General features: G+C 42.4%; 1 protein-coding gene across 1 annotated transcript; it reads right to left on the minus strand.

The window, feature by feature from the left end:
* Positions 1 to 81: 81 nt before the first annotated feature.
* Positions 82 to 25,017, minus strand: LOC137193499 (mucin-4-like). The gene is made up of 45 exons (XM_067604715.1): positions 24,891 to 25,017; positions 24,558 to 24,800; positions 24,080 to 24,349; positions 23,160 to 23,420; positions 22,205 to 22,465; positions 21,699 to 21,959; positions 21,292 to 21,552; positions 20,869 to 21,129; positions 20,266 to 20,526; positions 19,904 to 20,164; positions 19,508 to 19,765; positions 18,304 to 18,570; positions 17,945 to 18,202; positions 17,586 to 17,849; positions 17,389 to 17,478; positions 17,218 to 17,310; positions 16,830 to 17,072; positions 15,308 to 15,568; positions 14,948 to 15,205; positions 14,556 to 14,825; positions 14,189 to 14,446; positions 13,803 to 14,063; positions 13,423 to 13,683; positions 12,702 to 12,962; positions 11,674 to 11,928; positions 11,312 to 11,578; positions 9,982 to 10,242; positions 9,609 to 9,869; positions 9,237 to 9,503; positions 8,873 to 9,136; positions 8,515 to 8,778; positions 7,858 to 8,115; positions 7,505 to 7,765; positions 7,113 to 7,370; positions 6,698 to 6,958; positions 5,440 to 5,697; positions 5,090 to 5,353; positions 4,747 to 5,010; positions 4,342 to 4,611; positions 3,469 to 3,729; positions 3,084 to 3,344; positions 2,716 to 3,006; positions 1,424 to 1,660; positions 1,266 to 1,319; positions 82 to 924 (listed from the first exon to the last, which is right to left on the minus strand). The coding sequence occupies exons 1-45, from the start codon at positions 25,015 to 25,017 to the stop codon at positions 641 to 643; spliced, it is 11,091 nt and encodes a 3,696-aa protein (XP_067460816.1). The 3' UTR covers positions 82 to 640.
* Between the last annotated feature and the right edge of the window lie 1,979 nt (positions 25,018 to 26,996).

Consider the following 26,996-nt stretch of genomic DNA (forward strand, 5'->3'; position numbering starts at 1 on the left):
GCGCTTTGTTCTTGATTTGAGAGAAATGTGCATGCAAGTGTCATACAACTATAGAAAAAGGAAAATAGCAATTTCATGGAAACACAAAGGCTGAATGCAAACAATATTTTTGACACTTTTATTAGAATGTAGTCTGAAAATACTTTTCTTATTAAATATACATTTAGAAATGACAGTAAATACTCTGGACATGTAAAACACTTCCTGATATATTACCTTTTTAGGATGACTAATATATAATTTACAAAAGTGAATAAAACATAAAAAGCAGGAGGAACAAAGCCCTAGGTACAAAATATATCACCTCAACCAACAATAGACAAAACATGTATCTCAATCAAGGGTACAATCACAGCCTGACCTGTCAACCTTCTAAATCACATTAGGGTTTTGTAAAGTACACGAATACCCTTTATTTGTTATGTGTGGCTAGATTAAGTCAACAGTTGCAGTTTAGGATAAACTAATAGAAATGCAAATGTCAGAGGTACCCACACAAACCCTCATACTCTATCAGATCTAAAACTATTGTGCTTTATGAGTAATAAGGAAAAGATTTGGCAAAGGTTGACAGAAAGATCATCACATTCTAGTCGGGAGTGTTGCGTAGACGTCTCACTCAGTCTACATGAGTGTTTTTCTACTGGGGGAGCCCCTGTCCAGTTTGCACACACACAGGCTCGGACTCCGGTCCTCTAGTGGTCGCATTCCTGGCCGACACAGAGAAACAGTAAGTGGAGCTGGGGCTCAGGTCAGTGAGAATGATGCTTTCCCCGAACACCGTTAGCTCCTGTGGCTCATGGGAGCTTCCCTGCGGCCTGATAATCAGGCTGTAATGGGATGCGGTGTCTACTTGAGACCACTCAACAAAAATAACTGTTGACATCGCCTGTGTGACGTCCAGCACGGGAGCTGAGAAGCCTCCTGTTGGGAGAAAAACAAGCCACAGTTGTGAAAATGGTCATGGAGGATTTTTTATGTCTCATACAGATTGAGAAAAACATCTAATAAATGAAATAATGAGGAAAGAATGTGAAGATTGCATGAAAGCAAATACAAAGCATGGCTTCCAATTAGCTGTGAAACAGTGAGTCATTAAAAGCCCTCAGTACTCTCACTTTTCAAAAATCACTGCAACAATTAGTGCTGCTTTTTTTGTTTAATGATTTCATGTATGAATACTTTACTCAGCTTAAATCACCCACAAGTGCTTCAGAGCTTTGTGCAGATATAAAATATGAAGGCTTCAATATTATACAACTCACCATTATCTGGCATTTTTTCACTGAGATCTCTTCTCCTTCGTCCTTGTGTAATCACTAAAGAGAAAGCTTCATCAGTTATTTTGTAAAAAAACAAACAAACATGTCTTTTAATTTAGATATTCATACAGGGTCACAGCATCGTCTCCATGCATTCCTACCATTTGTGATACTTTTTGCTTCACTTTCTCCAGCTGCATTGCTGGCTGTGATCACCAGGTTTGTGGTAGTGATGTTGGACAGAGAGCAGGACAGCCCTGCGGTGCTGCACAGCTGAGCCTCAGGCGAAACCCGGTTGTCGTACACAGTGTAGGTGGTGGCAAACACTGAGGCGTTCCACGAAACTGTGGCGAAGGACCTGTTACCGCTGTACACCACACCTGATGGTGGACAAGGAGCTGGATGAAGAGAAATGAGAGTGTTGTGGTTACTTAAAGCATCTCTAACTTAAAATTTCTCTATGACATTATATATTTATGACATAAGCAACAAACAAATATTGTAGTGTCAAAGTGAGACATAATTGTAGTCATACTTGATCTTATATTTTGCATGTCTTATTTTTATTATATGCATCTGGTTTTAGTGAGTTGCCCTGCATGCTTTTTTATATGAGAACACCGGTGAGTGATTGGATGACACACACCCCTTCACTCAGGATTGGCGGTCTGGACTGAGTTCCTTGACTTTTGGCTGAGTGTGAGAGGTGAACGGAGGTGGACAAGCAAGGGAAGAAAAGTGAAACTTGGAGACATGGGGAGCGACGGATGTGAGAGGGTTCGCTCCACAGAAAATAGGTTGCAGTAGGTCGTGGGAACCTGAGGACCGAGACTACCCATTGAAGCAGCGTGGGTACACCGGATGAAAGGTACAGCTGGGACGAAGAAGCAGACAGACCACAGCGGGACGAACCAGGCGCCGACGACGGAGACTTGGTTCAACGCGCACTATTATGATAAGTAACAGAATGTGAAACGGGCCACTCTGAGGGTGTGTGTGTGCTAGTGGTAGTCATATGTCACTTGATTGAGGATATTTATTTTCCTCCTCCTACAGCGGCTTCGTATACAAGGTCCCGGAAGAAGCGGCGTGGCTGGAGCAGAGGAGCCAACCACTGCAGGACTTCCTTTCTCCTCGTGTCACAGAGAACTTGAGTATCCCCCTTCCCTTACCTATTTATTGGCCCTCACCATTGGAACAGACATTTTAAGGACTTTTTTTTATTCCATTTTAAATATTCTTGGTTTCCACAAGCTTCTTTTAACATAACTAATTTTTCGCCCTGTTTTAAATACTTGTGAATAAAATTCCTGAACTGTCACGATGCATGCGTTGTATTTTTTAACAGTGGAAATTCATGCTGGATTTTTAAAAGAACCTAACAATTGTGTGACAGTAGTGTAAAATGTAAAACCATGTTTGAACAGTAGCTTGAATCCAAAGTGTAATCTACCTGTTGTTTTATTAAGAGGCACTGATGGATCACTGGTGCCAGCAGCATTCCTGCTCTCCACTGTAGCAACATAGGACGAACCACAGGGGAGGGGAATCTCAAAGTACGTCCTGTTTGTCCAGTAGGAAGAGAGATCAAACTGGGCCTGGCTGTCTCCCAGAAGACTTCCCGTTAACTTCAGTATGTACTCGGTGTCCCTGCAGGTGATCTGCGTCCAGCTGAAATGCATTACCTGGATCTCCGTCTGCATCGGCATCAGCTGTACCTGTATGGCATCTGGAGGACAAGGAGCTGAGGGAGAGACGGGAAGTTCAGACACAAGCCAAAGCCACAAATTTCCATCTTTGCATGCGTCACCTATAGGCTACCTGCTCCGCTCTGCAATGGGTCACTGAAGGAGCTGTTGCATGTCCCATCTGAGGCCTGGACAGAGAAATTGTAGACTGTTCCACAATCAAGACCCTCGATAATGCAGGTGGGATTAGTGCTGTGACAGTACAGCATGTCTCCGTTCTCTGCTTGTGCACAGCCATAGTAGTCTACAGCATTATCTCTGCGCATCCATGAGAGCAGTGCAGACTGATTGTTACAGTGGAACGTAACCGAGATACCATCTGGCTGGCAGGGACCTGGACAGAAAGAAAAACTCTTCATAACTCCTCATCAAAGTGCTGAATCCAGTATTTTTTAGTCATGCTGTGTCTCTTGGACATTAAATCACTTGTGTGTATAAAGCACATAAGGGACAAATACCTGTGTTGAGTGTTGCATTTTGACTGGCCTTGCTGGAGCAGTTCTCATGGCTCGCAGTCACAAATACTGTATACTGCTGGTCACAGTGGAGCTCTGATAGGCTGCAGTTACTGGAGGTGGTGTTGCAAGTATGCACGTGTCCATCTGCACCCATAGCAACAACATGGTAGGTTTCAGCAACTGGAGAGCTGGTCCAGGACACTAGGGCGCTGTGGTCCTCACAGGAGGCGTTGACCATCACATCTCTGGGTGGACAGGGCTCTGCAAAGAGCAAGAAAAGTCAGCGTTAGTCAGCTTGGAATCAATTACCAAGGTTTTCTGATGAGATTTTAAAATACTTTATCATCTATACTAGTGGTTAACATTATTGGGATTTATCAAGATAAATTTGTGAAGTTGTGAGATGATTTGTGCTACAGGAAAGAGGAAAAAACAAAGTTCTTCTTCATGAATTTACATTCTTTTTTCCTTTTTTTTGGCATTTTCTCTGAACTTTGCATTTTTCTTGGGAAATGTTGGGTTTTTTTTCCTCTTTTGGCCTCTTAACTATTAATTATCTGAAACAAGCCAATAAGGAGAAATCACTCTTGGATCCCTATTAGTAGAAATGCTTACAACTCGTGCAAGGGGTTGCAAACATGGCTCCATTTAACACAAGTGAGATGTTAGTGGTATGTAGAAATTTTACAGATGCTGAATTCTATGAAAAGTTAGATGTTTATGAACACGTACACGTATTGATAGATTACACTCTTGTTTTTTCAGTCACCCTGTTGTAAAAATAACCAATCCACTCTATACAGTCTTCTTAATCAATATTTTAAAAAATGTTTTATAGTGCTCTGCACAAAACAAATGAAATTAACTATGTACCCATGCTAATTCTGTAAGGTGGACTCCTCAAACTGCTGCACTGGTCTGATGATGCAGCAACAATGATGGTGTAATGGAGGTCACATCGTGCTCCGTGCAGGGAGCAGCTGGTGCCAGTGTTATTGCAGGACAGGTAGGTGTGGTCACTAGCTTCAGCTGTGGCAGTGTACACTGTGTTTCCCTCTCTGCCCTCCATGAGATCCCAGACAACAAGGATGGAGGAGTTGTGGCACTGAGGGAAGGCTGTGATACCAGAGAGGGAGCAGGGGGCTGCAGGAAGAGACAGATTTCAGTACTTAACACTGTAGCATGTATGGTTTTTATGTTTTACTCAAAAGTGGAATATTTATTTTGAATGAAAAATAGCAGAGAAGTATTTCTTTCACAAAGACAGAAATGTGTTACCTGTCTGCAGTTCGATGGTGGCACTGGGCTGACTCTCACACTCGCTGTTTTTAGCAACAACACTGAAGTTATAGAGTACACCGCATGCCAGGCCTTCCACCTCGCAGGTAGTGTTTGTGGAAGTGGTGCAGTTGGCTGTGTAGTCCTCTCCACCTACTGCTGACACAGTGTAGCTGTCCGCCCCTGGGGCAGCATCCCACGATATCCAGGCTGAGTTGGTCACACAGTCAAGGTTGCCTCTAATTCCCTGAGGCTGGCAGGGAGCTGGAAAGAAGACATGAATATTAAGTTGGTGACTGGATGGATGGATGGATGGTTGGATGGATTTTTACAGTTTTCATACCTGCCATGATGATGTGGGTTTGGCTGTGCTGGCTGCGGCAGTCTCCTCTGACAGACGTGACTTCAACAGTGAACGTATTTCCACAGGTCAGATTGCTGACAGAGCATGCCGTGTTTGTGGTGTTACATGACTCGCTGCTTCCTCCGTTTTCTGGAGTTACTGAAACCAAAAAGTACTCCGCTTCTCTGGTGGCATCCCAAGAAATCGTCACATCATTTGACAAGCAGTTGACCTGGGAACTCAGGTTCTGAGGTGGGCAGGCGGCTGGGAGTAAGGAAAGTAATTTGATTACTTAGCTTCAAATTTCAAGTTGAAATGTTTGGTATATCCATCATATGAGTATAACTTACCTGAGCTGAACACCAGAGCCTGGCTGGGGATACTTGAGCAGTTGTCATCCATCGCGACTACTTGAACAGTGTAGCGGCTGCCACATGTGAGGTTGTCAAGATTACAGGTGAGGTCAGAGGTCTGGCAGCTGGCGTTGCTATGACTACTGTAGGCTGTCACTGAGTACTGTACAGCACCCAGACTGGCAGACCAGGACACAACAGCAGTGTTGTTGGCACAGTCCATCACCGCTGAGACGTTAGTGGGAACACATGGCACTGCAGATAAACAAGAAGGTAGGAGTGAGTACATGAGTAAAAACGTCATCAAGTTGGTGAATTCAAGTAAAGCAATTGTTCAAGTGATTATGGGCTGCTGAAAATTACAGTTTAGAATATCTTCATGGGTAGTAAAGGAATAGTTCATCCCAAAAATAAGTCAGACACTCAATTTTGTGCCTTTAAATCTCAGTCATCTTACTTCAAGTTAAATTATCTGTGAATTTATCTTGTACTGTACTAATGTTTATTGATATTGTAAAATATAGAGCAATATATTACAAATTGCTGTGGATTTGAATAAATAATGTATATTTGAAAAATATACATTATTTAGCAAATACATCATCATTATTGTTCAATAATATAATACAAAAATATAATGGACATAAATAATTGTTTTTGGCCATGGTAAATACACTGAAAATATATAGTAATATTTTACACTCTATGTATTAAATATGGCAATAATTGATATTCTCTGCAATATATATATTTGGGATATATAAATAATAAATCTGAACGTTTCAATGAAACATTATCATCTATAAACAGTCAAGTTTCTGCCAAAAGTTATGGAGTATAGAAATCTTCTTGAAAAGTCATAATAAAGGGTCTGAAAGAAACTTCTTTTCACATAATTGGTCCCCTGGAAAGTATGACATTCTTTTTTTTTTTTTTTTTTTTTAAAAAAAGCTGTTTTATTCGCTGTTAAAAGCCGTCCCTGTTCCATTTTGTTTGAGGTTTTCATACAGTGTCTTCCAGCCATTTTTAACAGAAAGAAATCATCTGAATAATATGAACAGGAATGAAAAACAGGAGAAATAAAAAATTATATCACATAGTTCTTGAGTTAGTAACTAATCTGCTGTCTTAGGAAGTGCCCACATGTTTTAGCACATTTATGATAAGATTGTGTTTTATGAAACTTTGTTATGTTATGTTATTAACAATGACATACTGCATATATATTCCCTTCTGACAACCATTTATCCCTCACCTGACTGCAGACTGGTAGTTAGACTGGAGGTGACATTACACTGCTGGTTAGAAGCTGTGACGGACACAGAGAAATTGTGCCCACAGTTCAGACCAGGAACGCTGCATTTATCAGAGTCGGACATGCACACGTTTGAGATGCCAGAGTCAGTCTGCATGGTGGCCGTGTAGTAGTCTGTCCCATTACTGGGCTGCCAGGTTACCATGACGATGCTGGAGAGGCAGTCCTGCATGGTAGAAACTCCTGCAGGCGGGCACGGCCCTAAAGGGAAAAGACATACAAGTTAATTTAGTTTCAGCTTACATCTACTGTTATATTTCAGTTATTTCTTCATCTGTTTGCATCTACATATGAGCCAAACTCATATCTGACTCTTTGATATGAATACTGTGCATGTCAGAGGTGTGTAACCTACATGTCTGTATGGAAGCAGGTGCACTGGGGTGGCCTGGACAGTGCTGGTTATGAGGTGTGACTGTGAGGCTGTAGTTTTGTCCGCAGATGAACTCAGAGAAGTACGCCGTGGTGACATTAGTGGTGAGCCCAATTGATCCGTACCCTCCCTCAGCGGAGACCATGTACAAGTTTGTCCCATTACTGGCATCCCAGCTCAGGGAAACGAATTTCATATCGCAGTTCACAGAGGTAACCAAATTCCGGGGCACACAGGGATCTGAAATAAAAACAAAGATAATGGATATGCTGTATCAGAAATCTTCATCCACAACAGATAATTTCAGTGATTCTGGAAATCCAAGCACTTGTAAGTTTATTCTTACAGCACTTCACGTGACAAAATGTAATTACCCATATGGATGACAGAGCTGTTGCTGGGCAGACTGGTGCAGTTGTCAACTTTTGCTCTCACTACAACAGTGTACTCCTCCCCGCAGTGCAGGTCCTCCCAGGTGCAGGAGGTGGTGTTAGTGAGACACTGGTGGGTGTGTCCATCAAGTCCAGTAGCTACGGCAACATATGTTTCAGCGCCATCACTGGGCCCCCAGCTAACAGATCCCATGTTGAACTCACACTGCACGTAGGTGGTCACATCACGAGGGACACATGGAGCTGAGGATGGAGAGTGGATGTGATACACATGCAGAGAAGAACAACACTCTTTAATGTTCGCATGGATTGTGGTGTAAGATGTGAGATCGTACTAGTTTTGAGGAAGGCAGGGCTGCTGGGGATGCTGTCACACTCGCTGCCTTGTCCTTGTACAGTCACACTGTAGTTCTGTCCGCACGGCAGAGCAGCAGACAGAAGCATCTGGGTCGTATTGTAGCTCTCAACATATCCGAGGCTTCCTGTGGCTGTAATTAGGTAATTCACTACACCACTTGCCCGGTGCCAGGAGATCTGGACCTCCTCGCTGTGACAGAACGCCTGAGCAGACACAATGACAGGCTGGCAAGGCTCTGAGAGGAGCAAAAGAAAAGAAAAACAGCAAAAATGAGAGAGAAACCATAAAGATGATTGTCAGAGAGGAATAGGGCAAGTGGTACGATACAATAGAAGCACTCAGACTCTTTACTTCAGTAGAATTTCTACAAGAGCTGAACTTATTAGTCCATTAAACAATTAGTAGATTGATAAAAAAAAAATCTGCAATGATTTTGATCATTTGATCATTTCTGCTCTGTAGCTGCCAAAATATATTTAGAGGAGTAAAAGATACATATTTCTTAAATGAAAATATGGAAAATACCAGTATAAGAGAAATGTCACAAAGTTATACCTAAGTGTAAATGTAATTAGTTACTTTCTACCCCTGAGTAAGACATATACAAACAGGAACCTTTTAGCATCTGCGGTACCTGTCTGGATGAACACTGTGTGACTGGCCTTGCTGCAGCAGCCTTCAGTGTGTGCTGCGACAGTAAAGTTGTACATCTCTCCGCAGGTGAGACCAGGGAACTGACAGGTAGAGCCTGTAGAGTTACACATCTGCACCTCCCCTCCTGATGCCTTGACAGCTCCTGCTTTGTAGAGTTCAACATCAGACCTCTCCTCCCAGGACAGGACAGCAGTACGGGAGCCGCACTGCAGGTCAACAGCCACACGCTGAGGGGGACACGGACCTGAGGAAAGGATTTGTTGAAGAATAACAGTCAAACCTTGAAGAAAAAAAACCCAAACTAACATGATGTGTGAGGATTTTGACAGACGACTGACGTGTGGTGAGGTTAGCATGCGTCGGTGCTGTGAGGCTGCACTGCTTGTTGCTGGCGGTGAGGCTGAGGTTGTAGGTTTCCCCACAATTTAAATCTGTCACATTACAGCTGTTCTGCTGAGTTGTACACAAGGTCTGAAGACTTCCACTGACAATGGCTGTCAGGGAAAAGTTTGCTGCACCATAAGTAGCGTTCCAAGACACCACAGCAGCACCCTCGCTGTTACAGTCGACCTCTACCTCTACCTCTGTTGGCAGGCACGGAGCTGGGGAAAGAGCATGAGTATGTTTAAGAACAGGCAGAAGTAAAACTTAGAAAAGTGTATTTAATATGTGCAAATCTATATATATTTAGTATGTCTGTACCTGATGTAAGAGAGATCACTGTGCTGTCAGAGCTGTTGTACCGCTGTCCCAGAGCTTTTACCCACACGTTGTACACTGTGCCACACATCAGTCCTGAGACAACACAGCTGGTTTCTGTGTCTGTGCCACTACAGGAAGTTAAGTGGCCATTTTGGTTGTCAAAGTAGGCGACGTAACCCACAGCGAGGTCGCTCTGCTCCCAAGAAACAGTCGATGTAAGTTGTTCACACGCCACATTGGCCTGAATGTTGGTGGGTGGGCAGGGCTCTGAATGAAGGGAAAGCATACACATTTAAGTATACCCATACAGGCCTATATCAGTATAAAGTGAAATAGTTTAATTACACATTCCTTTCTGATCAGGTGACTGACCTGTCATGACGTGGTAAGTTTCAGAGGTCACAGAGTTGTTGCAGGCCAGGTTGTATGCAGCCACAGTGACGTTGTAGATCTGACTACACTGCAAGCCAGTCAGGGAGCAGTGGGTGTTGTTGGTGGTGTTACAGGTGACTGTCAAACCCTGGTCAGTCACAGCCTGTACAGAGTAGGATTTGGCACCTTTTGTTGCACCCCACAACACCTGAGCACTGCCCACATTGTAGTTGACAGAGAGATTCATGGGAGCACAGGGCTCTGGAGGGAGAAAAGGTTAACAAAAGGGGTGGTTACATTCAGTGTGAAAGAAATTACAAATGGTTGGTCAGCCACATTTAAGACACAAAATTTACACACACAGATACTTTACCTGTGGTGAAGTATCCTGCCATTTGGCCGGTGCTGTTGCAGGTTTCTCCCACAGCCTTTACAGTGACGTTGTATTCCTCTCCGCACTGCAGAGACGTCAGCTGACAGTTGGTGTAGTTGGCGGTGCAGCTGGCGGTGTGGCCCGACAAAGCTGTTAGCTCAGAAACATAGGACACAGCTCCAACGCTGGGTTGCCAGGATACGGTAGAAGAGCGGGTCTCACAATCCATTACAGCTTCGATGCCGTTCGGCTGGCAAGGCCCTACGGGGTTAAAAAGAATATGACTCAACATTTACAGCTGCGAGTGTCTTTTGATAATGATCCAGTCTGACAATCAGATACTAAAGAGACAAACTGACCTAACAATCTATGGTGAAGAGAATCAAAGCCCACAGATTCACTTATTAATGATTTAGAGCTTTCAACTGCATCTCACAGTCTTCATTCAGCTCCATTTTCCATTTCGCTACTAAGTGGGGCTTTAAGGGTTTAGATTCTCTTCACTATATATTGTTCCCAAACACCAAGGGTCAAGGGTGAACATCCATGCACAAATTAATCCAACATACTGTATGTGTGGACCTGGATAAGGCTGCACCAGCTACTGTAAGTAGATCAGGAATATACTGTATTTATTCATTTTTAAATCAATTTCAGAGGCCAACAATAATTAATGTACGTTGGTTATTGATAAATCTGATCTAGTCTGATACAATCCCCACACAACCACAATTAAACTTCCCAATGTGTGTGAATAAAACCCAGAAAAACTGAAATTCCTTCACTAGGAGCAATTGGCAACCCCGGATTATGAGTTGAAACAAGAGAAACATGATGTAAACAGCAGAAATGCAACACCAATGTCAACTTGTTCTTCTCTCAATTAATAGGACAAGTGGTAGTGCCAAGAATGCAAACCAACTCTGACTCAGTGTGCAAGAACAATGTGACTTACGACAATGGGAAAAAAAACACAAAACACACACATTAGATTTGGGAAAACTCACATAATATACAAGATGGTTATCTGGTCCAAACATTTTTGTGTAATTGTAGCATGTTTCAAAGCATTTCGATAGTCTGCCACAGTGATTTTTTTGATAATATTATGGATTTAGCATGGGAACAAGTCCTACACATAGTGGCTTTAGTCTGCATCATTACTTAATAATTAAGGGGTCATCGTCGGCTAGCTGGAGTACAGTTGGAAAATTAAACATCACTGCCTTTAAAGATGCTGGTGCTTGCGTAGGTGATTGTACTGGTGTCTGTATGCATTAGAAGATGTATGTAATATGTGCAAGTCTATATATATTAAGTATGTCTATACCTGATGTAAGAGAGGTCACTGTGCTGTCAGAGCTGTTGTACCGCTGTCCCAGAGCTTTGACCCACATGTTGTACACTGTGCCACACATCAGTCCTGAGACAACACAGCTGGTATCTGCATCTGTGCCAACACAGGAAGTTAAGTGGCCATTTTGGTCGTCAAAGTAGGCGACGTAACCCACAGCGAGGTCGCTCTGGTCCCAGGAAGCGGTCGCAGTAAGTTGTTCACACACCATGTTGGCCTGAATGTTGGTGGGTGGGCAGGGCTCTGAATGAGGGGAAAACACACACATGTATTATGAGAAAAAAAAGCCATAGCTGTAAATATTTTCACATATGTCTCTTCCTGATTAGGTAACAAACCTGTCATGAGGTGTTTGGTCTCAGACATCAAACTGTCGCAGGCCAGGTTGTGTGCTGTCACAGTGACGTTGTAGATTTGACTACACTGCAGGCCATTCAGGAAGCAGCTGGTGTTGGTGGTGTTACAAGTGACTGTCAAGCCTTGCTCAGTCACAGCCTGGACAGAGTAGGATCTGGCGCCACTTGCTGCATCCCACAGCACCTGGGCAGCACTCACGTTGTAGTGGACAGAGAGATTTGTGGGAACACAGGGCTCTGGAGGGAGAAAAAGGTCAATTTAGTTTTAGTTTTGTTCAAGCAAAATACCTCAACAACATAAGTGATACTATAGCAGATCTCATACACAATATATACATGTAGTGAGCTATTCTCCATCTATAAAATTGTTATTTTATATGATACATTAATTTCATTATTGTTTTATGGTTACATAAGCACAAATTTGGTCAATGGCATAATTTTCTTTTCTTTTTATTAAATCTGTACTGATGTCCTACAAGAGGAAATTAAAGTTTCCTTGCCTCATTCTTAACGAAATTATCAACACTATAGAGATTTTTTCAAAGTAGATAATTACCATCACTGGGTGTTAACTGGGTTAATGTGACTCCCTAAGCCAAAACTGCCAAGTAGACCAGTCATACTCACTTTGCAGCCAAACATTGCTCAAACCCACAAAACTGGAATTCAAATTTAAGTGGACATAACAAATATGTCATTTATATTTCATATGTGTGTAAATTTGGGGGAAATGTGTGTAAAATTATGCAGAAGTGATCTCAGATATTTCCATTTGCTGAAATGGTGCATCCATAAAAAAAACTGTATTGGGTTTGGACTGTTGGATTTGAAGTCACTCAGTGTAAACAACATAGTATTCTGTAGCTTCACTGAAGAGCTGGAACAAGATGACAAAGATTTTCTCAATCCTAAAGCTATTTCAGTGGGAAAACAGGGGTAAGCTGTATTTTAAAAGTATTTTTAAAAGTATTAATAGTTAATAGTTAATAGGTTTGAATAATACTCACCTGTAGTGAGCCTGGCTGGGGCACTGGCAGGACCAGGACAGCCAGTATTCATTGCCTCCACAACAACAGAGTATTCTTGTCCACAGACCAGGTTGTTTAGGTTACAGGATGTGCCCATCCCACTGCAGGAGGAGTTGTATCCATTAATGGAAGTTGCCTGGACGCTGTAGGCTGTGGCTGCAGCAGCTGTGTTCCAGCTGACCAGAGCTTTACGTGTGGTACAGTTCATTTCAGTGGATACATTGGTGGGAGGACATGGAGCTAGACAGGAAGAGAGGTACAAGTGAGGAAAAGAGGTGAAAATAGAGGAGTTGTCAGAGTTATAGTGAGGCAGAAAGTCTGATATCTGATGAAGACACTAAATATACTTTAAAGGAAAGTTAGACATTTAGGATAAAGTGCTTTTTCACTTTCTTGCTGAGAATTACAGGAGAATATAGACACTCTCATGTCTAACAGTGGTATCAATCTTCTCATCTAAGTCTTACCAAGAAAGTGAGTAAGTATATTCCCCAGTGAATAAGTAAGAATAAATGAATAAGTATATTTTTTAGGGTTAGGGTTAATGGTTAGGTCTTTTTTTAGGCCAATGTCTGCACATGTGTTCTTATGTTGTTGTTGCAGTAATTCCCCCTGAGGGAGACAATAAAAGTGACCTTCAACAAAACATCAAACTATTCTTTTAAGGAATAATCATCAAAGTAAATTTATTTCTTTGTACCGGTGTGCTTCTCCATAGGGGTGCTCATCTCGCTCATGCATACATTGGTGTGTCCCATCACAGTGAAAGAGTAGAGTTGACCACAGCTCAGGTTCAGGAAGGAGCAGCTGCTCTCAGTGGAGTCACAGGAGGAGTTAACACCTGAAGCAGATGTGGCTTTAACCGTGTAGTTCTGAGTCGTGCTGCTCTGGCTCCACTTTACTGTCATGATGTTGGAGCTGCAGTTCTGCTCAACAGTGGTGTTCTCAGGTTTACAGGGAGCTACAGGCAGTTGAAAGAAGCAGAAATGCTCCATTAGAGTCATTTATCCTTCAGCAAACACCATTTTGTTTTATATTTATTTTATATTAAAGTTATAAAGATGAAAGAGCTGCACTCACCAGACTGAACCTTGTAGTCGGAGCCCGCAATGATTTTGCAGTGAATGGAGGAGGAGGTGACGGCCACCTCATAGACCTGACCACATCGCAGATCATAGATGGAGCAGGAGTTGGATGTCGAGTTACAGGAGGCTCTGTGTCCGTCAGTGCTGATGGCCCAGGCAGTGTAGTTGTCTGAGCCTGGGGTCTGTGTCCAACTCACAGTCATCACGTTGGTGTTACACTTTAACTCTGCTACAACATCGTCTGGGAGACAAGGAGCTATGGGGGAGAGTTTGATCACAGGTGAGCTAATGTGCTGCCAGTATAGCCATATAGAGGAGTTATGAGGATATTTGAGGAGTCTGAAATGAGTAAATAAACTGTTCACTGTCTCCATATCTTACCAGAGTCAAACTGAATATCAGTGTGTTTAGTGCTGTTGCAGCTCTCTGTGGAGGCCACCAGCGTAGCTGAGTATGAGCGGCCACAGTGAAGTTTTACAGCACAGGAGGTGTCATTGGAGGAACAGGATGCTACGTGGCCGTGCTCTCCTGTCACCTCGACAGTGTAGAAATCTGCTCCACTGCTCTCAGCCCAGGAGAAATTGCCTTTGTTTGTCCCACAGTCCATACGAGCAGTGAAGTTTGTGGGCTGACAAGGAGCTGAAGGAGGAAGAAAACTGACACTTAACGCATGTTGAAGCGGTTGTCTTTTGATTTCTACTCCAGCAGGTCAATCTCTTGCAGCCGTTGCCATAGAAACACGCCTTACCTGTGCTTATTTCTATGGGCGGGCTGTAGCTGCTGCGGCAGGTTCCATCCAGTGCTGCGATGCGGAAAGCATATCTCTGTCCACACAGCAGGTTGGTCAATGTGTGTGAGGTATTAGCGGTGGTGTGCACTGAAGGAGGGAGTGTACTGCCTATCCTCTCAGTGTGCAAGGTGTAGGTGGCCCCAGGCACTGGACTGTGGTCCCATGTGAGGGTAAGTGTACTGGTATCACAGCTGACCTGGCCCGTCAAGTTAGTAGGCGGACACAGAGCTAGGATAATACAGAGGGAAGTTGAAAACTACTGTATTGATATTTTTGCCATTCCTTCTGATTAAACCCTCCTTAAGAGAGAAATATCATGTCAGAAGCTGCTCATTACAGTTTTCTCTCACCTGTTCTCAGTTCCACAGCTGAGCTTGGCTCGCTCCTGCAGCCCCTATCCACAGTTACAACAGTGACAGCGTAGGTTTCCCCACAGTGGAGGTCAGTGAAATTGCATGAGCTTGAATAGTTAGAGCTGCAAGTGTGATTGTGTCCGTCATCTGCAGTTGCTGTTGCTATGTACATCTCTGCCCCAGTTACATGGGACCAAGACACAGTGCTGTCCTTGCAAGCTGGAGACACGATGACGTCACTGGGAGGGCAAAGACCTGGAGAAAAGGGAGTGAAAAGGGTTTAATGTCTTACTGTCAATCTTTTTCTTTGAACTCAAATGTAGAGTTGTGGATATATAACTTCATGTCTTTCTGCACCTGCTCTAAAGCTGTAAGCTGCACTTTGGGTTCCAACACATGATTCAGAGTACGGTGTGACAGCGATGCTGTAGGTTTCACCGCAGTGGATGTCAGGTACTTGGAAGCTGGTAGTGTTGGTGTGGTAGTGATGCGTGTGTCCATCTTGGCCAGTCGCTGTCACATTGTATCCTACAGCACTGGGGCTTCCTGCCCATGACACCAGGGCTGAGTGACTGAAACACACCAGAGTGGCGCTGACATTCTCCGGGGCACACGGGACTGGAGAATCAGAATCAGATATATTTGTCAAGTAGCAAATATAAAGAATTCAATGTGGTCAAGATGTCAACAGAAAGAACAATCAACATGAACATTAAACAACAAACATAAACACAAACATAACAGTGTAAGAAAGGGACAGTAATTTACATTTCTGTGTAGTAGGAGTGTACTATGTGCTTGCATATTGACATGATAAGACATGATAAAGACTATGTGTGTTCAAAAAAGCAGAATATAAATAGAAATATGAATACCAATGTAGATAAATGTGAGTGTAAATAAACTATGTGTGTGTGTCTATTAAGAGGATATATATGTACAGTTAACTAAAAAATCAAATCTGGATAGATAGAGCTAGCCTGGCTCTATCCAAAGGTAACAAAATCTGCCTACCAGCACCTCTATAAGATTCTATTATATCTTATTTGTCTAATTGTTTCAAAATTTTAAAAAATATGTATATAAAAACAGTATTTCTATATCTTAGCCATTTTATAGAGATTAAACAAACAAGACAATTAGTTCATTACTCAGTTTAGATGTGCTGGTAGGCAGAGTTTGTTGCCTTTGGACAGAGCCAAGCTAGCTCTGTTTCCAGTCTTTATGCTAAGCTAAGCTAACCGGCCGGTGGCTGTAGCCTTAGTCATATGTGATAATGGTATCAATCTTCTTATCTAACTCTTGGCAAGAAATATATTTCTCATATTTCCCAAAATATTGAACAATTTCTTTAATTCCGCCTGTTTTCCACACCTCTGTAACTATCAGTTCATCATTTTTGGAGGATTTTTGACTAATGTTGTGGCAGAAAGAGGTGGATCAAAGAGGAATCAGTTGGTTGAGACACAGGTGTCAGATGGGGAATCTCTTTATTCACAGCGGCCCTACTAACAACATAGTCAGAGATATCTTGCAACGTTACCGAATGTGACATGCCTTTTTATACTGAAAACAGGCTGTGTGTGTGTGTGTGTTGGGTGGATAGGTTTCATCCTGTTTACCAGACTCTTTGGCTATCCCAAATCCTAAAGAAGGGGGGGACATTTCTTAATTTCACTTATTTTGGACTTTGATCAAATGTGAGTGGGCGTCTCTGCACTATGTGTGTGTGGGGGGGGTACTTCACCCCTTTCCCAATATTCCAGATGTTTTCTGTTTGTTTGGTGGGCTGACATGTTCGGCATCGGTCCAGGTCATAGTGACCTGGCTCTCATTCTCCCACACTAATTTATAACCATCATATCAGTGGAAAGACTACCTGATTCAAAGGATTCGCTGACACTTTGGGTGCTGTTGCACTGTGCTCCCTGAGCCTGGACTGTAATATTGAAATCCAAGCCACAAGGCAGATTGTGGAACGCACAACTGGTATTTGTAGTCTGGCAGCTATCCAAATACCCCTCTCCAGCCACCTGAGCCAAGAAGCCAAGGCGTCCCACAGGATCAGTCCAGCTAAACAAGGCTGTGTTGGTGCCACAGGTGTACTGCTTAGATATGATAGCTGGAGAACAAGGGGCTGTAAAGAAAACAGATACAGATGTGGGATCAGTAAGTGGTGGAAGTAAGAAAAGATTCCTTTACATACGTACACTTATTGATTTCTCACACACACCTCTACAAACACAGGTACCCATGCACACACTCACCTGTGGTGATGTTAGTGCTGGATCCAGGTGCACTATCACACTGGCTTCCCCGTGCAGTGATTGTGGCTGTGTAGGTCTCACCACACAGAAGATCTGTTAGCGTACACATAGAAGTAGACGCGCTGCACGAAACTGTGTGAGCACTTGTAGCTGTAGCATTAACTATGTAACCTGTGGCATCGGCCACTGGCATCCATGAGAGAGAGGAGGAGTTGGTGCCACAGATCAGGTTGCTACTCTGGATAGAAGGAGAGCAAGGAGCTGAGAGGGAAGGAAGAAAGGGAGAGTAAATGTGTTAGTTGTTTCTAAAGACATTAAAATGTTCACGAAAGTTGAGCTTCATTCTTCCTAGCTTCCCTCCCTCCTACCTGTCATCAGGACTGCCCTGGTGCCTCTAGTGCTGTTACAGGTGGCATCCTCAGCCAGCACAGTCAGGTTGTATGCTTTTCCACAGTGCAGGTAGTTCAGCTGACAGGAAGTTGTTTTGCTTCTGCAGGAAGAGTGATGCTGAGAGTTGTGCTCTTGAGCGAGAACAGTGTAGGCGAAGGCCCCGGCAGCAGCATCCCAGGACACTGTAGCTGTGTCTGTGCCACACTGGAGCACACTGGTCACATTGACGGGGTCACAGGGTCCTGGAGGAAGAGGTAGATGGAAGATATGTGTTACATTATGTGTTTTAATGCAAGAAAACACTTACATAAAATCTACAAAAAAATGTGAAAACTACCTGTAGTCATGACCATTTGACTCGGAGAGCTGGTGCACTGGCTGTTCTGGGAAGTTACTGTGACGGTGTACTGACTGGCACACTGTAGGCCACTGAAAGGACATGTGAGGTTTGATGAGGAGCAGGTTTCAGAGAAGCTGTCAGGGCCTGTGACAGTCGCTCTGTATGAGGTAGCTCCAAGAGAGGCGTTCCAGGAGGCCAGAATGGAGTTTGTGCCACAGTTTGTCACTGCTGTTAAGCTCTGAGGGGAGCAGGGTGCTGGAGGAGGACATCACAGTGTGTGAAAAAGTTGTTGTCAAAGTTTGAAAATATATTCATGGACATTATTATCCTTTCATCACCAACATTTAGTATATTACCTGTCTGAACTGTCTGCGGGATGCTGTACGCCCCACTGCAGTTGCCGGAGGAAGCTTTTACAGACACATTATAAGTCTGTCCACACTGAAGGCCACTCAGAGTACAGTTAGCACTGTCAGTGTGGCAGGTGACTGAATTTACATCTGCAGTCAGTGGCACAGCAGTGACACTGTAGTTGAAGGGCACAGAGGCAAGACTCCAGCTGACCATTAATTCATTGGTGCCACAGAGCAAGTTGGTGTTCACATTCACTGGAGCACACGGCACTAACAGAGACAGAAAATAGTGAGACAGAGTCAAAAACTGGCAGGCAAGTGGATATAAGCAAAATCCACACATTCTTAATTCATCAGATAAGCGTATTTCCCAAAATGTCAAACTATTTCTTTAATGTATTTTGTTACAGTTACATAATCTGTATTTTTATATGCAGGTTGTGGCAGATACATTTAAAGACAGAGTGATGAGTGACAAAAACTCCTTGCATAACCACCAAGATTTCTCATTTTATGTTACAAAAAAACGATTATTGTCATTGTCGATTAATCTGCCAATTTTTTTTTCAATCGATCAATTAATCGTTTAGTCAATGAAATGTTAAGAAATAGGGGAAAAATGTTTTTGAGCCCATGTGATGTCTTCAATTTGCATGTTTTGTCTGTCTAACAGTCACATATGACAAAGAAAAACAGAGAATCATCACATTTGAGAAGCTGGAACCAAAGAACTTTTGGCATTTTTGCTTGAAAAATGACTGAAATGATTAATTGATTATTAAAATAGTTGCTGATTCCTTGTTTTTTTTTTATCAAATGAATGAATCATTGCAGCTCTAGCTTTTAACATCTAGCAGAACAACTAATCAAACTCACTGATGCTGTTGACAACTTAAAATTTCAACACAATATCAACATCAGCATTAAGATCATTTCTTTTCCAAACAGGTTAAATGTCTTTCAGCTGATCATGAAAACAAATACATCAAATTTACAAAACTCCCCATGTGAGATTCCAAAGTATGAATATTTGTATCACACATGGGATTTTTCACAAGCAAACAGTGAAAAATTATGCTGGGTGTCACTTTTAATCAGCACATATGAGGAAAATCTTGGCGTGCACTGATCACTTCTACCTTTCACATTAAATTTGAAAGAGACGTCATGTTGACGTTCACATGTGAGTGGCCCTCTCTCTCAATACCTGGGTCTTGTCTGAAGGGGGTGCTGTAGCTGCTGACACAGGTGCCGTCAGTGGCTGTCACAACAATGTCATACATGCTGTCACAGACCAGGTCACTCAGTGTGCAGTTGGGACTGGGGCTGTTGCAGGTAAGGGTCTGTCCAGAGCTGGTGGCTTTCACAGCATAGCTCACAGCATTTGGACTCGGGGCCCAGGATAGCTGAGCAGTGCCAGCGACGCAGCTCAGCTGGCTGGACACATTAGAGGGAACACATGGCTCTGGAGGAAGAAACAAATGATTCATCAATCATGGTTGATGAGGTCTTTATGACTGAGACTGTAATGACAATTTAACAGAAATAAAACCACTTCCATGCGAGTTATAATTGAGCCACTAATTATTGATTGTTGTGTTACCTGTGTACAGAGACACAGTGTCGCCCTGTTGGCCTGTGCAATTGTCATCTGCTCCTGCAACACCGATGGTGTAAACCTCCCCACACAAGAGTCCAGAGAAGCTGCAGGATGTTTTATTGGTCATGCACTCAGATTTGTGACCTGAGCTGCTCACAGCGACCGCACTGTAGTATTTGGCACTGTCGCTAGCCACCCATGACACAGGAACAGGATCTGGATGACATGTGTGCACAGCTGTGACGTTGGTGGGAGGACATGGCACTGAAGGGGAATAAAGACAAAAGGAGAAGTTTGAGACTGAGTTCAAGAAATTCCCGCTGCTGTATCTACATCCTTAATGATGACAAATCGGCATCTCTCACATGTTTGCACTGTGACCTCTGAACTCGGCAGACTGAAACATGTCCCGGTGACAGAGAACACTGTCACCGTGTAGGAGCTTCCACACGTCAACCCTGCCGTGGTGCATTGGGTCTCTGTAGAGTTACAGTGAAGGGGCTGACCCATCCCTCCGGAGATGATGGTGGTGTAGTTCTCCGCAGGGACAGAGATGTTCCAGGTGACCGTCAGCTCACCAGTAACACAGGCCACACTGGTCTGGACATCCTCCGGACCACATGGCACTAAAAGAAGAGGAGATAAAACATAGACATAATAAGTCATTCATAATTTTCATGATCATTTTCAGTTACAGTTAACCCCTGTGTGAGGGAGTTTAGCTTGATATCTGCTTTTGATGATCTAAATGTTGGATCCAGTTTAGTTGATTCATATATTTGCTTTCAGGATGTTTCAATTTAAGTATTTGTTTCTTTGGGTTCTTGTTTGGATTTTCTCCAACTGTCTTTTCGCTGCGAGGTCTGAACCAATTTTCTGGACTGTTTTTCTTATTATTGGTAAGAACTGCTGGTTAACATCCTGATTAATATGGCTTTTTAGATACAGACCCAACACAGGTGCAGTACCTGAGTCCATGCTGATAGGTGTCGAGGTGGATGGGCAGTTTCCATCATTGTAGGTGACAGTGACGCTGTATCTCCTTCCACAGGGCAGAGAGGTGATTTTACAGTTGTTGACAGTGTTGCTGGTGCAGGTGAGTTGAACTCCGCTCTGATCCTCTATGGTTGCTGTGTAGAGGCCTGTGGGCTGGTGGTTCTGCCAGACTATCAGAGCATGGTTGGCGTCACAGTCTCTGAACGCCTCGATGTGGGTCGGAGGACAAGGCGCTGGAGAAGAGGGAGAGGAATTGGTTGGAAAGTATTGTACAGTAAATCTTTGGCAAAGTTATAGGAAAGTGCATTTTTATGAAGACTATAAAGAAATGAATAATCAGTGCTTTTTTCCTGATGACACATCCAATTTTTATGTAATCCAACCCTCTGACATACCTGTCATGAAGGTGACCTCCATGCTGTCAGTGCTGTTGCACTTGAGATTAGTGGCGATTACGTTGGCAGTGTAGTTCTGTCCACATTTCAGGTCTTCCATCAAGCAGTTGGTGCCCATTGAACTGCAGCTGTATGAATTTCCAGCTGTATCCTGCGCAACTGCGATGTAAAATATAGCACCGATGCTCGTCGTCCAGTTAACTCTGGCAGAATCCTGGCTACAGTCGACTGATGCTGACACATTGGTGGGGGTGCAGGGAACTGGAGAGAGGGAGAAAGGTTTGTTTCTCATTAAACAACTTATAACAGAGTATACCCTGCTACTCAGAGCAGCAATATCATATGCCTCATATCTCAGCAACTAAACATGATACCATACAGTATCTCACAGAGCTTCTACCACTTACCAGTCTGAGCCACCTCTCCCAGCACCTTGTCGGTGGAGCAGTTGTCATTGGAGGCGACAATCCACACACTGAGGTGTTCTCCACATGGCACACCGGTCACTGCGCAGCTGTTGGAGGAAGATGTGCAGTTGTAGGTTTCTCCAGTGTTCCCCTGTGCTTCAACAGTGTAAGAAAGTGCTCCAGCAGCAGAGTCCCAGGTTGTGATCAACATGTCGGAGTGACACTCTGCTGCTGTCTTTATGTTTGTCGGTAGACAAGGAGCTGGAGGAAAGAGGAGAAAAAAGACAACAAATCAAGAAAAGAATCAGGCAGAAAGATGCTCTCATATTCTTCCCACAAGTAGAAACTGGATAGATGCCACATTAGTATATATAATTACATTTAAATTTAAACTAAAACTGATTTTCTTGAAACGAGGAATCTGTTTGGAGTTCATAATTATAGCAACCTAATTATAGACAACCTAATAATGACTAATACATCCAACCAAACTAAATCCTACTCACAGGTCCGGACGAACTCAGGTTGGGTGACTTCACTGTTACATTCAGAGCTGACGGCGTACACAGAGTACTTGTAGAACTGACCGCAGCCCGTATTAGTGAAGAAACACATGTTGTCTGGCGTCCTGCACTCAGTCACTTTGCCAGTGTCATCCACAGCTGTGGCCACGTAGTAGAAGGTATTGTTGGTGGGCTGCCAGCTAAAGACGATTGCATTGCTGGAGCAATCGTGAATGGTCTGAGGATTGGCGGGAGCACAGGGGACTGAAGAAATGAGACAGTGAATTAGAGAATTACATCACAATAAATAACGAGGAAATTTAAGCAAATGTTGGTGAATGAGGAGAAAAAAGATAGATACTGATAGATAGAAAAAAGCCATATTAACCACTGAATCATACATTGCATAGTATTAGCTTAAAAGTCTAGTGTTTGAAAGTCCACATTTGATCTCTTTGTCATTTGCCTCTTTGTTTGCATTCATAGGAATAAACAGGCATGTGTGCTAGACTCTAGATCATTTACCTGGACAGACTTTGTGTGTGTCTCCTTGACCTTTTCACTTTCCAGACTGATATTATAGCTGACCTTTGAGATAACCCCCTGACTTCAATAGACTGTAAAGATTAGCTGGTGTTGGATGGCTGTTCTTGGTGACTAATGGGAGGGTGTGTTTCACCTCCCAGCATGAGAAAAGAGCACAGGACACAATAGGAGGAACCTACACAGCTTCCCACAGGACAGACTTATGGGAAAGGTTTGTGATAAAGTATGTCTAGAAGAGTTCGTGTGTGTTACAGTGAGAGGCACCTGAGGTAAAATGAGAAGGTGTTTAGCGTATGGGAAACATAAAGGCATGTGATGAGGCACAGGGAAAGGTGGAGGGCTTTAAAAAGGTAATGGCAGACAAATAAAAGGCAGGTTTGTAGTTTTCCACACGAGCAGGTGCTCCACTCACCTGTCTCGAACAAGCTGGAGGCATTGGAGGTGCTCTCGCAGTCATCAGAGATGGCCGTGACATGGACTCGGTACTTCTCACCACAATTGAGCCTGGTGATCTGGCAGCTGGTGGAGGCTGATGTACAGTTAAGCGCTGCGCCTGTGCCGTCGACAGCTGTGGCCCTGTACAAGTTGGCCCCAAACACCAAATCCCACGTAACTGTCACCATGCCGCTGGAGCAGCTGTAGTCCACGGAGATGGTCGTCACCGGGTTTATGGCTGAAGGAGTTAGAAAAATGTAAACAGATGACACATTATTTGCTTTTTTACCCAGATTTTGAGAATTGCTTCTAAACCTGGTTTTGAACTGATGAAATGTTTCAGATGTCTGCTACTTCTGTTTTGGGACTCCAGCTGTTAAACATGGTAAAATAAGGTGGATATACAAATGCTGTATATGTGGGATCACTGTTGAAAGTACTTTTTTACACAGTATTGTCCTCCCAACTCCCAAATAAGTCTATTTTGATTTCTGTTGTTGGAGTTTTATAACAGTTTGTTCATAAGAAATTTGACCTCTCTGGCATCTATTTGACCCCAGATTTAAGTAAAGTCATGTAGGATCACATACTCATACATGAATGAGTTTTGCAAATATATGTGTTCATGCACAGCCCATAATATGTATAAATCAGGAAATATTTGGTGCAATACCAATGCATTATGGGAATTTCTGTATTTCTTCATCAAATCAGTTTGTGGTGAAGGGAAGGGTTTCCACTTCTATACTTTTCTACATATTGGTTGATTTTGCAGTTACGATGATTATTTTGACACATACAACAGTGGGACCCCAAACATCAACATCAACAGAACATAAATGTTTAAGTTTGAATATATTTAATCAGACAAATCGATTCTGTTGCTCAAATACTCACTAGAGGTAGTGTGTGTAACATTAGAAGGCTCCCCAGGCACCAAGAAGATGTTGACCGATGATACTCCCACTGTGTATGTGGAGCAGGGCTCCAGATTACTGATATCCATCGATGTAGTTGAAGTGTTTCTGATGACTGGGGGGTTGCTGAGGTTGTCATTGTCTTTCACACTCACTTGATAAAGCAGGACTTTGCTCACAGGGTTCCATGTTACTCGCGCTGTGCTCTTTCCCGTTGGTACAAGACTCACACCAGTTGGTGGCTGCACCACTTTTAGGATAAAAATACAAGTGTTGATATAATGTATAAATTACAAATCACTTTTTTAGCATAGATCTGCTTGCACATAATTACAGCTAAATAGCTTTCTGAGTACCAAGCTTCTAATTCTGTATAAAATAAATGATCCCCTCTGAATAAAATCCAGTGAAACCAGCATCTTATGTGGACTTACACGTCATGATTGTCTTTATATTACTTCTGGAACCTCGTCCAGCATTGTTGGAGGAGTAAACGTAACAGTTGTAAGTTGTAGAGGGAGTCAGGCCGTCCACCTGTCCACCCAGCGTTGTGAAGGTCCAGTTGTATTTCTTTGCGGGAAAACTAAACAACTCCTCCACAAACAAGTTGTAGCTGTCCGCCCCAATCACGCTGGACCACTCAAACCTTATAGACGTACTTGAAACAGCTTTGGAGAAGGTGATCTGAGATGTGGCGGGCACTGTGGGAATGTAAGATAAGGCATTTAATATCATCAATGGGATTCTTCTTATTTATTTAGCTGTTGACTTCTTTATTAAATTGTCTGTACCTGTCATGGTGTTTTCAGTGTCTGTGCACACAACAGTGTAAAACTCAAAGACCTTCAGTGTGACTTGATAAACATGTCCTGGTCTTAATCCCTGAATCAGCCTCTGTGTGCTGGGGGCAGACTGCATCACCACCACTGGGGCGATACTGGTAGAGTTCACAACTCTCAAGTCCAGCAAATAAACTGAAGCTCCAGTGTAGCTGCTCCAAATCACATTCAGTGTTGATGCTGAAGGAGACGTCACTGAAACAATATTACATCCTGAAAAAAGAGAAAATGTATGATTTGGTATTTTTTTTATACAATAAGGAAAAGAGCAACAGGTTGTAATGTACTATAAAGTACTCTGAGACAATAAAAATACTGAAGATTATTAAAGCAAAAGGACACCAATATAAACTTACTACTGAATGCCACCAATATCATGTATTTTGAAATCTTATTGTTATACTTTTTAATCAAAAAAGATAAAATTAAGTTAATTTGGAGAATTTTCTACATGCTTTAAACTTAATATCATAGTGATTTTGTCTTAGTGGTAAATGCCACAAATGTACAAATACAACTGTTTGTAGTTAAATTTTAAGCATAATTATTATTCTATGTAATACAATTATTATTATTGAATTGATTTTTATGTTATCCAAATTAGTAAAACTAATTTTTCTGCAAAATATAATTTACATGCTTGCAAAACATCCCATCCCACACTCAGATTTGAGAAATAAATCCATTTCCATAGATGAACTTAAGTAACATCAAGAGCAGATTTTTTGTAGAAAGACAGAAAAAATAAAAATAAAAATGTTAAAGAAGTTTCAGCACTAAGAAACATATTTAATGGTTGCATTGATTTCTTGTCTGGGATGTTTTTAATCTACAGTGGCCCCTCTGGTGATGGAAACCTCCTCAGCAGTTATTATCATTTAATCAATCATATCTATAGTCAGTCTAATGAATTCCAGGTCTTCCAGTCAGCTGCAGTGTGTCTGTGTGGTGAAAATGTTGGAGGTGAACCATTCGAATCACATCCACATACTGACTCACTGGTCAGCTGGGGGGCTTCTTCTTAACTGGCATTTATAAACTACCAGAACATTGAACCACCAGCAGCAACATTTACATGATTTTTGTCATTTTCTATACTTACTCTGGTATTTTCTTTAGTTTTTCAATATGGTTTATGTCTGTAGTTTTTCAATGACGGAGCCCATATCATTGAGGAAGTAAGTTTTGGTCAGATTTCTTACAATTTTTAAATGTTTTGAGGCCACAGTTCAGACAATAGGATGTTATACTGTATTATGAGCCATAAATCTGTTATGATGAAATATACAGTTATCATGTAGATAGAAATTCACTGTACCAATGTATGAATGAAAAACATTATCATCCATCTAACTTGTCTCATTGATGATGGAAACAAAACAAAACAAAACAAACAAACAAAAAAAACAACTACAAGTCATTGAAGTCACTTATTGTATTAGATTAGAGCAAACTCACCTGTAGCCATAACATGTTGCATCTAAAAAAAAATTTAAAAGTGATTTAATGAGAGAATTATTACAAAATGATAACACAATAAAAATAAAGCTGAAAAGAAACTGAATAAAAAAGTATAACTACCTGTATGACAGACAATAGGATGACTGATGAATAAAACGTCCACAACGTATCCATGATAACTGTCAGAGTTTCAGTACATTACATCCATACGTGGGTTCTGCATGCAGCAGCTCATCTGAAATCTTTACAGGCTGAGCGCTGTAGATCAACTTCATGGGAACCAATCAGGACGTCCTAAATGAGGACAGGAAGACGCCTGCAGGCTCCCTGTCATCATGAGAAGGAAACAAAGTATGTGGCTTGTTAGGTGGAGGTGGGGGCATCCTTACGGTCAACCTGCACTTCCTCCATGTTCCCAGAATATTTCACATATCATATTCATATTACATATATAGTCATGTTACAATTCATAAATGCAGAGTTTATATCTGTCTTGGACCAGCTAAGCTTTGAAAACATGAACTGTAATATTCATCATTAATATCTATATTTCTTTGATAATGCAGATCACCTCATATAGAAACAGGATTTGCCTGC

The sequence above is a fragment of the Thunnus thynnus genome, chromosome 12 (genome assembly GCF_963924715.1).
Source record: "Thunnus thynnus chromosome 12, fThuThy2.1, whole genome shotgun sequence".
In the NCBI taxonomy this organism is placed as follows: Eukaryota; Metazoa; Chordata; class Actinopteri; order Scombriformes; family Scombridae; genus Thunnus; species Thunnus thynnus.

Excerpts from the sequence above, each read along its gene's own strand:
- LOC137193499 (XM_067604715.1), bottom strand. The coding sequence starts at position 25,017 with ATGCAGTCTGCCCCCAGCACACAGAGGCTGATTCAGGGATTAAGACCA. Across the intron at positions 18,571-19,507 it reads CCCCTTCAGACAAGACCCAG|TGCCGTGTGCTCCAGTGAAT; the intron begins GTATTGAGAGAG and ends TGTCTCTGTTAG. Across the intron at positions 5,698-6,697 it reads AACTACCAGTCTGCAGTCAG|TGCCATGTGTTCCCACTAAC; the intron begins GTGAGGGATAAA and ends GTTTATCTGCAG.